The sequence below is a fragment of the Excalfactoria chinensis genome, chromosome 3 (assembly GCF_039878825.1).
Source record: "Excalfactoria chinensis isolate bCotChi1 chromosome 3, bCotChi1.hap2, whole genome shotgun sequence".
Taxonomy (NCBI): Eukaryota; Metazoa; Chordata; class Aves; order Galliformes; family Phasianidae; genus Excalfactoria; species Excalfactoria chinensis.
In genome coordinates this window covers 102,422,154-102,434,349 of record NC_092827.1, presented here as the reverse complement: position 1 = coordinate 102,434,349, position 12,196 = coordinate 102,422,154, and the positions used below count along the sequence as shown (strand labels likewise).

Sequence of the window (12,196 nt, the reverse complement as noted above, 5' to 3'; positions counted from 1 at the left end):
AAACCAAAACAAACGAAAATATTTGACCTCAGTTTCCATGTCTAAGGAGGTTTCTTTTCTTCCTTGGAATACTTCCATATATACAGAAGTGAAGTGAAATAAAGAGGTATTTCACATTCTATAAAATACTACAACAGTACAAAGCTTATCGCTCTTACATTCCCTTCAGTCTTATTTCCATCTTTCTAAAAAGAGCAGAACCTTCTTGCTCACCAGGCTATGCTCTCACGCCCCTCAGCTAAATAATAGCTACCATATTCTCTCATCCCAAATGTCCACCTGGGCTGTCAGCCTTAAAATCTCAGTGTTGCGGAGGCTAGAAGGGACTCCTGGTGATCCCCCAGTCCAATCTCTGCTAAAGCAGATTCCCTACAGTTGGTTAACCAAGAAAGCATCCAGGCAGATTTTGAATGTCTCCATTGAAGGAGACTCCTCCACGATCACTCTGGGAAACCTGACTCAGTGCTCGGTCACCTTGAAAGAAGTTCTTTCTCATATTCAGATGGAACTTCCTGTGTTCTGGTTTGCTCCCATTGCCCCTTGTACTGTCACTGGGCACTGCTACAAAGGGCCTGGCATCATCCTCTTGTCACATGCTTTTTTGAAACTTTTAAGTGTTGATGAGATCCTCTCTCAGCTTCTTTTTCTCGTGGTTGTACAGTCACAGGTCTCTCAGCCTTTTCTTGTACAGGAGATGCTCCAGGTCTTGATCATCTTTGTGGCCCTCAGTTGGACTCTTTCTAGTAACTCTTTGTCTTTCATGAACTCAGAAGCCCAGAACTGGACACAGGTTTCCAGATGTGGCCTCACCATGGCAGGGGGGAAGGATCACCCCCCCTTGCCCTGCTGGCCACACTCTGAATGGATACCCAGATACCTCAGATCTTCCTTCCAGCAGGTCCTCCCCTAACCTGTACTGATGCATGTAGTTATTCCTCCCCAGGTACAGGACCCTGCACTTGCCTTTATTTAACCTCACCAGGTTCCGTGACTCATCTTCATGCAGATCACATAATACATTTTCTTCATGTCTGTGAATATTTTGATTAACAGGTTCTCCTCATTTTCCTCATGCGAAAGGACTCTGCCTTTTTTACTGTATTTTCCTCCATCTGCACTGTCTTGGGATGACTACATTAGAAAATTCACTCAATTCTCTTCACTTTTGATGCATTAGAAATATCCCTATTGACTGCAGGTTTGTAGCTCTCTGAATAAAACCAGTATTCTTTCTTTCTGATATTTTTAATGCAAGCACAGCTATCAATATAAATTCATTATCCTCAACTAAGCTCTTCTAGCTTATCTGTTCTTTTACTTCCAGTTCTTACCAATGTGGGCAATGTTAGTCACTTTGCCATTCACACTGTAAACATTCTCTTATTATTCAGCTGCCACCATCTCACCCTGCACAGGTGCTCTAAATCTTGCTACTACTTGGTAACAAAAATGTACAACATCTGATTTTTCTCTGCTGTGGCATCACTGGATCCTGACCATTATCTTGATTGATAAAAACAGCAGTGTTGGCTTCCACTATTGACATTTTTCCATTCAAATTGCCATTTCATCGTTCTCACCAACTCATTCTTCTCTTCAGGTCTGTCTAGTATTTTCTTTTGAACTCTTTCACTGCTAATTCATGATGAAAACTACTGTATTTGTTTCTCCAGCATTCCATCTCACATAGTTTGCTGGCCAGCTTCTGCTTAACACTTCTGAACATTTTTTCTGTCACTCCTTATAAGTAGAAAATTTACATTTATAGTTTCAAAGTCTACATTTTTAAAAATCATTTCTTAAGATACACCTGTGTTTTGATGACTGTAAACATAATGTGGCCATGACTAAGGGATCTGCTGTACTGAGAAACTGCACCCATTACTACAGTTAACTGCCGTCTCTTCTTCCCTCACTCTGCCGTCCCTGTCCTCTCTTTAAAATACTGGATTGTTTTGGTCAGGAAAGGTCTGTCAGGTATCAGTAGAGTTCCCAATATAAAATCTCAGAGTAAAGTGCCTGAAAGCTACTACAGTATATAATACTGAGATCAACTGAGATCAGAAATGCCCAGGGTATAGATAAACTGCAGCTCCCACATTTCACAGATAAAAGCAGAGATTCAAAGTGAATGTAAAATAGTAAATCCACATTTCTCCTAGTTATAAATCAGAAAGGCAACTTATTCCCATGGTTTTCTAAAATAATCTCTTCTAAATACCTACCTGCCCAGTAGCAACATAGTCTTTCACTGGGTGAATGCTTAGGCTGAGGATATCATCATCATGACCAAGATACAGCCTTTGAGAATGCTGTTGCCTATTATATACAACAGCTACAGCAGCAATATGATAAACTACTTCTCCAGTCTGTGTGTAGAACAAGTTATTTCGACAGTCATAGCCCCTATAACTGAAGTAAATAAGAAACAAGTTACATTCTGTTTCAAAAATATCTTGGTACATTGCATAACAAATTGTGCAAATTCATTTCATATGAGTACAGTGGGGCTGTCAAGCTTGCTATCTCAAAACTATCTCACCACATAGACAGAGAGAGATTATTCCCATCAAAATCATCAATCTTCATGGCTCACTTTACACCAAACTTTTAAATTAGTACTGACATCACAGGAAAGAATATGTAAAGTGCACAGAATTACATCCAGTTTTACAGAGATTTGAGTTCAAGAGCAAAGCTGTCAGGCAATTAAATAAGCCACAGCAATCAGAAACAGAATCTTTAGTACAGAATACATAAAGCGGAGTAAAATAGAAGGTTTTAGAAGGTAATTTTATAAAATGCACTGCTCAGGTATTATTTAATATGGCTATATTATTATTCTCTTGTTCCTTAACTAATGCAACTGAAAGAACAAAAAGTCTACAGTTGATATTCCATAAGTTATCCACAGCAGTGACAAATAAATTAGTTGTCAGTAAGCTCTGATATTAATTGAGTGTAGTCATTAGGATGTTTTAACAACCAGAATAAAAAAAAAAAAAAAAAAAAGGAAAAGAAAGTACTATTTAATATTGCTCTACCCATGTATAAACTGCAATTTTAGGCTGTCCTCAGGTGCTCGTTCTCTTTTAAGGAAGGGAACAGAATGGTTTTTCTCTTTACTTTGTTGTTTCAGCTGTGGTAGGTCTTCTTTGTAAACCTGAAAAATAATCGCTAACGTTAATGACACAGCTCCAAATATTTCTGAATATTTGTGTACATGCAAGAAAGAAACCATTTCATGCAAGTATTACAATTTCATACACTGTTAATGTGATGTTCAGTAGTTACAACAAAGAGGAAGTCACTACTTTTTCCTACAGAACCCCTAATGATGATGATAAATGCATTTCAGACAGTGGAGTCTCCCAATACATGAAGGACATAGCATTATTTTGGAGCAGAGCACACTTCTGTGAGATTCTATAGTCTGTTAGTGAAAAGGATTCACAATACTGACTGAAACAGTTAAGTCCCTGAACATCTTTTTAACTTCAAAGGTACTTCAGTATATGTACTCAGAGCTGAACATAATGAACTAATTCTGTCTAGATATCATGATTAAATACACAGTGCCCAACAGTACCTAAGTGATTTACCAATATATCTAAATTCAGAAAGAAGAATCTCTATAAATAATGCTACGGCCACAAGTACCATGCATTAAAATCTCTCAAAAATTCTGAAACTATATGGGATTGCTGCTGATGTTTGAAGCCTCTTGAAAGCTGTGGCATTAAACAGTGTTTGTTACAACATGGAGATAAAGCTTGATTTTTTTTTCTTTTCTGAATATACATTTTGTGTTGTTTGTTTCATTTTCCACAAGGGACAATTAAATTGTTAGCGCCACAGAACTATATCTGACTGCAAAGCCAGAATGCTGAATTTTTACAAGGAAAATGTTCATATAAGTTGAGATGAGTTTCTGATAGTAGTAGCTAAGTAGAAACTTAACACATTTCATCTGCCACTCATATGGACTGTACTTTGTCCTGAGTGTTCTTGAGAACTTACCTTTGCTCCTCAGTGAATGTTGCTAATGAACAATAATTAAGTATTATTGTTTTTTAATACATCTCAATATCTAAGATATTAGAAATTCTAGAGATAGGTTCTATCCCTACACTGCTTTAGTCACAAACTCAGAGAAAAAAAAAATTAAAAAAAAAAAATAGTTCAATGCTCTAATTTGAGACTAACTGCCTAATTCTATTTTCTTTCATTTTCAGCTTTTATTTCCAGATGTTCTTTTTGACATATAGTGTGGAGGAGGATGCAGTCTGATTTGCATGCAGAGGGAGAATAAGAAGGAGGAGGCTGGGACAAGTACACCAGACAGTTCTGGATTAAAAGAAAGGATGGGGAGAAAACCTGGCAAAACCTGTTTCGTTTGGCAAACACAATAAATTTCTATAACAAAGAGGTAAAATAAGCTGTTGGCTGAGGGATCTGAGCCACTTAATTCAGAATCTATAAAATGCAGAGAAAAGACAAAGGATAGTCCTTTACTAAGGCATGGAACGTTAGAGGTGACCTGTCAGCATTCTAGAAAGCAACTCCATGTCAGCCACTAAGAGACTCCAACTAACTTGAACCAAGCTTACTGCATATTTTGCATCCTTGGGGTACATAGCATGATATTATGTCTGGGCTGTAGAAGTTCTGACCTTTCACCATTGCAATTGCTCAAGGTGACAAATACTGATTTCCTCACAACAATGGCTTCCACAAATCAGGCCCCAGGTATTTTAAAACAGAAGCCAGAACCAGGAGAGAGAGAGAGAAAGCAGGAGAGAGTGAGCAGAATTTGATGTTGATGTTCCCTTGCCTTCACAACAAAGATAACAGCACCCTTCCACATCACAGACTGTTATAACTATCAGTGATTGTGAAGCATTCAATATCATGAAGATCAGCCAAGTCCTGAGCACCAGACAAGCCCACAGCAACCAAGCAGATGCAAGGTCAAGTTGGCACACTGAGTCAGCAAGACAGAAGCTGATATAGAGATGGTGATAAGAGATAGTTACTGTAACTGACTGCAGGTTCTCATCCAGCCACAGACTAGTGATTGCCAGACACTGGCAAATATGACAAAGCAGGTCCAAAATCAAACCAAGAACCAAGACAGTCCATGGGTCTGGATCAGCAGAGTACATGGTCAGGCATGAGCATGACAGCAACACCTTCCTCAGAACTGAAGGGCAGAAGAGATGTCTTTTAGTCAGGATGAATGTAACAACACTTCTGTGATACAGAACACATTATTCAAAACATATAGCTCATATAAAACCAGGCAGAAGCTAAGCTATGTAACAAAATAATTTTCAGTAAGGATAGAGATCAAGTGAAAAGAACTGCATTTCTCTGTGGACATTCAAGGGCAAACTCAGAAGTTGATAAAGTAATCTCCAAAGAGAAACCAGAAGAAATCCAAGGAAAAAAGCAAGAGAAGCACTGGGAGTATGTTCACAAGAAAAGAGGAACAGAGAGTGCTTTTTTTTTATTCACTATGTACAGCTCGAAATAAAGATACTAACTGATGTATCTAAAATAGGTTTTCATTAAGAAACAAGATTGTGTTTCAACTTTGTAAATAAATGGATCTGAATCAGACAACATCAAACTCTATTTTGCTTCTCCTGTTTATGGAAGTAATCAAAAGGATTCTAAATAATGCTTAATCATACTGGCCAAAGCAGAATCAATCTTATGCTTGATACGAGAAGCACTTTAAAAATTAAAGCTGAGAGGACACTTATTAGATTTTAATCAAAATAATAGAACAATTCTCATAAATTGACATTGAAAGAAGAGATGAAAGGGTGAAATGGCATATTACAATTCCTGAAAAAAAAATAAAAAAATCAAGGTAGTAAAGAATAGTCTTGATTTTGTCCTTCTTGCTTGGAAGCAATCTATTTACATTCACCTTAGAGCACAGTTGTACTGAAAACAGGAAAGAAATAAAGTGTATTAAGTGACATTAGAGATCAGTTTTATTTGGATCTTATAAACCAGAGCTATTTTAACTATTGGAAGTTTTATCATTGGTAATAAAGAAGAACCTGTCACAAATAAATGTAATTATGCAGGCTTTATACTCATTAAGAGGATTATTCTGCTTTAAACACACGGAAATCATAGAAAAAAATCCATGATCTCTATTTTATAAATTATGTTTCTCAATTTAATAGGACAGAATGGTCTTTTCTAACACATATCAAGGGAATGGGGATAGTAATACACTCTTACAAAATATTTGACTTTGCTCTGTAAGCTATATTCCTTATTTCAGTATATACTGTATATATAAATATGCTTAAGCCCTTGTAAATTCTCATCTGCAGCTAAAGTAAATTCTGTTTTTATGTATATTGGTTGCGTAATCAGTTGAACACTGTCAAAATAATCTTCTTAGAGCAGGCTGATGAACTAGCTGGAAACCTATTTTACTTATCCTTACTATAAACATATGATAACTTGTCAGATAATTGGCACAGTGCATTTATTTTGACTCACCTGACGATCATAGTTGATTTGAGCTTCTTGCTCAATGTCAGAATCTAACTCTGGCACATCAGATAAATCTGAATCTGATTCTTCACTGTATGAATCAATGCCACCTTCTGCATAAAAATAATCAATATATAGCAAACATCTAATTACAAGGAAATACAATTTTATTACAGTTTATTAGTACTCAACAACTTTGGAATCAAAAGCAGATTGTAAGTATCATATGAGGTGACTGAATGTGTCAGGTTTAATTTCTGTTTCTCCTTTCTCAGTGCCTGGGATGGTGGCAGAGGGGAAGAGAATAACTAAATAGTTATGCCTTCTTAACAGGTTTTGGAGGGAACATATGAAGATGGTAAATAAGAAATTCCAGTGTGATCACCATCTGTGTTTAAGAATGTTGGGTAATGGATAGGTGGTGCTTGCGTGCACCAGGGGTAGAGTCAGGGAGGTCACGAGTGTCTGACAGGGGCGGTCACCTGTAGCACTATATAGGGTTTGTTGCGAGGCATTAAATTTGTACTTTCGGCATTACGCATTGTATGTGAGTCCTATCTGTTCCCCGTGCGCAGAGGCATGGTAGTTTCACATGGCAGCCTTGTATTTGTCGCTGGATCGGGAGGCGACAAAGAACATTTGCTATAACAAATCATTTTGCCAATTCTGCAGGTACTGACTGATTTTTTGCCCTTTTATCAAAGGTAAGAAAATTTTCAGTCACTGACATTTGAAGTTTATGTGGCTTTTAAGTGTACAGCATTCCAAGGAATGAAAATAAAACTATTTTCTCAATTCAGTAAAAGCTGTTTCATCATTGCTGCATTCCCTGTTGTTTTTATTCAACAAATAATTCAGAAAACATCATTTTTACCTTGTGGAGCTGTTTCGAGGATGCCATTTGTTATCCCTTCTGGAATAAATTGCCACTGAAAAACAGAGTGATCAGCACCTCCTGTACTTAAAACCCACTGAAAATCATGGGACCATCGGACATTGGTTACATGTGCTGAATGGCCAACGTATTTTCTAAATTTAGCTCCTAAAAGGCAAAAATAGAACTGCTCATATAGAAGAATAAAGAAAATCAACTACAATAGCTAGTGAAGTTAGACTTTTAACAGAAACAGGCTCTAATTTCTTCTGGGAAACAGAAATGAAAGTTACAAAAATACTTAAATGCCTGATTTGATTTTCTGATACTACTAATAATTATCGGAAAACAAATGGCATAAAATACCTCAAGAAATACATTTTTTACTTCGGTTTTCAGAACAATAATTAAACCTTGGCAGGAAGTATCTGTATCTAAACTGACATATATCTGTTCAGATAGGGTTAGTTTTTTATACTTACAGCCATTAATGCTCATGTGAATTATACACATGCTAATACACAATAATTCAAGTGCAGCATCAGAAAATATACTTATTGCAACATAAACATGGATGATAATGGAAAGTGAAAAGGTCATTACTTTCAGCTGTGTTTACTTTATATGTAGTACAGTGTAGATACCAAGGAAAAAAACCTATGTTAAAAAATAAATAAATTACAGTCTACTGCAAACAGAAATAATTCACCCAGAGCTACACTGACACATATGAATAGACAGCAAAACCCTGCTGAGGTTTGTGAAACTGTTACTGTCATAAATTTGGATGACAAGGTAGTATCAGAATATTTACATGGTTAAACTGTATGTTCTCAGAGGTTTACAAACAAATACATTGGCAGGAAACTGTTAAATACAAAAGTTAAAATCCCTTCATTCTGTCCAACAAAACTAATTGTGAGTTGTTCACATTGAAATCTGAATTATACACCCGAATCTAATGCCAGCCATTATCATAAAATAAACTACTGTGGAACTAAAAAAACATTATGTTCTTCAGAAATGCAAAATACTGTCTTACCTTTCCTTAGGCATGGAAATCTGAATAACTTAACCAATCCAAAATCATCCCCGGTCACTAGCACTGAGCCGTTGTAATTACCATCCACAGAGTTGACATCTGTCACATTTGTGTACTTTGGCCAAATACCATTTACTTCAGATCCTATCACACAGGTCCACGAGGCCCAATGAATTCCTTTGATCTCATCTTTGTTAGTTATATGCTTACCAGCTGAAAATACACAAGTGAATATTGTTTGTTTTTCAATAAAACTCCTTTTTTTTTTTTTTTTTTTTTTTTTTTTTTTTTTTCCCCCATCGCATTTACCTTTATATTCTTCTTGGGATCAGACATTAACCTCAATAAATTGAAAAGACTCACAGCTTTCTTTAAACAAGTATAGTTTTATATTTGTGGCATTTGAGGACATCACATATCTTACATGTTCTAATGCAGATGCACACAAACATGCTAAGAACATATAAAAGAGTAAAAATGCAATCATTCCACATCACTTCTACCAAAGAAATGCCTTCAATACAAAGCATGTGTTTGTGTTCCTACGTGTGGAAGATACGTAGCAACTGTTTGCCTTAATCATATAATGTCACTGAACTTCTTATATTTACTCAATGAATCGCTCTGTGGTACTTTTCATTTACAGAGTGCTTTGTAGTTTACTGGATATTGTCTGACTTTGTGATAAATCTTACTTGCTTGAGTAAGTATCTATTTTTCATGTTCTGTGCATGCTAGGAAGATGAATGTAACTGGTGATGAACATTTTATGTACATGATTTGCTTCATGACAAAAATATTATTAGCAATATTAATATACCAGCAACAAAGGACAGATACTGACCATAGTATCGTGTTTAGAACAAAAGACTTTCCAAGAAAAACATTATGGAAAATGTTGGAACTATCAATCAAAGTGGCTCTATAGGACAAACATAATTGAACGCAGAGGCAAATTTTAAGTATTTCAAGAGATGTCAACTAAAAAGAAACTGACATTTCACTTCGAAATTAAACTGAACTGCTGTGCAATTTGAATGGGGTCAGGTGTTAGGTTCAAGCTAGAGTCTAGCTTAAATAGCTAGGCCAAAGAAAATGTACAAGCCACAATTGAAATTAATTGTATTTTTGTTTGTTTGTTTTCATAACTGCTAAAAATAGAGAACTTCTTTAGCTTTCATCCTAGAATGATACAAAGCTATCAGAAATGTACAGCTCAGTGGATTTCTTGGTTAGACTACCCCAGGCTTTTTAACCTAAAGCTAAAGATTCTCATATGTGATGGATTGGATTAATTTGATATGCCTGGGGGTTTATCTATGCACTACTCATTAATAGTCACCGAAGCCATCATAATTTCTTAAAGTCCATGTATTCTGCATTTATTCATGTGTGCTGAAGAGAAGAAGGTAAAGGGAAAATATGAGTTTGAAAACTTTAAGTGAATTCAACTGAACTAAAACTGTTCACGTTTAAATTATCACTGTAAATACAAAAAAAAAAAGGCTTAAAACTCTCTTGCATTACTTTTGATAAAGATATTTCTCCTGGGGTCAGTAAAAATTCAGATTTTGACCGAAACCGAGTATTTGCTCAGAGCCAGGAGCAGTTACCTTTCAAAGAAGGATGATACAGCCACAGTCAGCTGAGTTCATAATTAACCTCCAGATAAATTTGGTTAATAAAAATACAGCCTAGATTCCCCGCAGTAAGAATGTTGCCATACTAACTCAAGTGAGAACAAAATCTTACCCAAAAGTTCTCTTCTGTTCTCTGACTATTCCTTCTGAATATCAGAAAGCACTTTAAATTACAAGCTAGAATAAATCAATTATACCCTAACGGATGAATAAAAAAAATATTTTTACAGGACAATCATCCTCAGAGGTGACAAGTTAAACTGTAAGCATAATGACAGGGCATACACATTGATACAGCTGAGGTCCCTAAGAAAATTTAGAAAAGACAATTAAACATTTAGTACAAATTGATTTGTTCATTTATTTACTTTGGTGAGATGAATATAAATCTTTCCCCATGACTAAATGTGAATTTTCTACTTTGATTCCAAGCCCATTTTGAACTGCCATCACAAACTGTTAGTATTTCTTACAATTTTAAGCTTTATTGCAAGAACAGGAAAGGTACTGAATTAACACGGATGATATCACACTGTGGCATCTTTTATTTATTTAAACACTTTCCAGTCATTTCCTGCAGATTGGGCTGTGCTATTTCAGTCACAGCTCTTACCAACTGCATTCTGGACTTCTGTTGCATGCACCCTGGTATGATCCATGCATGGATAAGGGCTGTTGGGGTATTCAATTACTCTGCAAAAGTTTAGCAGTGACAGTTTGAATATAGTTTCTACTAAACAAGTTTTAACACTGAAATAGGTTTTTCTGTTTTTACTAATTAAATTCATTAAAACATTTCAATCACTAATAACGAAATCATTCATCATGACGGAAATGCAACAGGGAATGAAGTGCTTTAGTAGTTACCTGTGAAACAAAATTTAGTTCTTAAGTGAGTCAACCTGTAAAAGTTTGCAACATAAAAGTATACAATTTGTCTAAATATAAATGGAGAGACAGCTTTTACTTAAACAAACCTGAAGGTGGGTATACACTGGTAATAATGGGTGTAAAAAAATGAACTGTAATATTCTGTAAGCCCCAGTCACAAAAATCTGCTTGCAAATGCACTGTATAGATGGTATTTGTATTGTTTACTTCAGATCAACACAGAAGTTTATTTGTTCAATCCGTGTTCATATTTGTAAACTTACATGGCATTTTGTAGAACAGTCTCTCTCCTGCGCCATCATTGGTTTGCAGGAATTTACTATCCACAGACCAGTCAATATGAGTAATAAAACTAGAAGATTTGTTGCATTCTCCTATTTTTTTGTATCGCTGAGCAACTGCATAGATATCCACAGGGCCATCATTAGAACCCACAGCAAGGTAAGAGCCATCGGGTGAGAATTTCATTTCATGGATTACTTCTTTTCGGTCTTTAATATGAACTACTTCTGTCATGTCTCTGCAAAAACCAATAGTGAAAATGTGACCGTAAACTTTTGAACATGCAGCCTATAAGTATTTAAGACAAGTGATAGATAACTTGCACAAGAGAAATAGATTTCACAAAATAAGCTCCTACTCTGTTCATGGGCTACAAGCACATATTTAAAGCGAAAAATAGAAACAACCTGTAAATGACACTTTTCATTCCAATCTCCTAATTTTAGCTCTGGAAGTGGTGTAGTCTCAACTAGACCAATTGTGGTTTTTTGTTGTTTGTTTTTTTTTTAACAGTAAGTTGAAAAAGACTTCCATTAAGGAGTGATTATCATATCTCACAAGAACATATTAGAATTGTCTTTGGGAGACACCCATTTCTCCACACCGACTCTTCTGGGGAGACAGACTAACAGATTAGTGGCTACAAATTAAACTGGTAAAACTAGATATGATTACTCCCCCATGCTATGACCAGCTAGCTACAGTATTTGGGGACCCAGAAGACCTAAAAATCAGACAAGTGATGATTCCTTGCATGAAGCTTTGAAGAAATAATAATAATTACAAATTATTAAAAAATAAAGAATGCTATGCAGTCTCATCTTCTGAAAAACTCTTCTCTATGCAAATTATATTTGATACAAACCCAATTTCTGTGGAAATAGAGACCCTACAAGGAATCCCAATCTGCAATTCTCATGAAAGCAGACAAAGTATTTGCAAGGA

At 35.8% G+C, this 12,196-nt stretch overlaps 1 protein-coding gene across 7 annotated transcripts in view; it reads right to left on the bottom strand.

Moving 5' to 3' along the window:
* The window catches only part of EML6 (EMAP like 6), a 119,600-nt gene that overhangs the window by 47,006 nt on the left and 60,398 nt on the right, over window positions 1-12,196 (bottom strand). For all 7 annotated transcript variants that reach the window (XR_011903259.1, XM_072333706.1, XM_072333708.1 and 4 more), the window contains 6 exons: window positions 11,233-11,489; window positions 8,439-8,651; window positions 7,397-7,564; window positions 6,529-6,635; window positions 3,045-3,163; window positions 2,226-2,412 (listed from right to left, as the gene is read on the bottom strand). Coding sequence is in view for 6 of the 7 variants with exons in the window: in XM_072333706.1 (XP_072189807.1) it covers window positions 2,226-2,412; window positions 3,045-3,163; window positions 6,529-6,635; window positions 7,397-7,564; window positions 8,439-8,651; window positions 11,233-11,489 (1,051 nt within the window). In the remaining variant the exon portion in view is untranslated. The remainder of the gene's footprint in view (window positions 1-2,225; window positions 2,413-3,044; window positions 3,164-6,528; window positions 6,636-7,396; window positions 7,565-8,438; window positions 8,652-11,232; window positions 11,490-12,196) is intronic.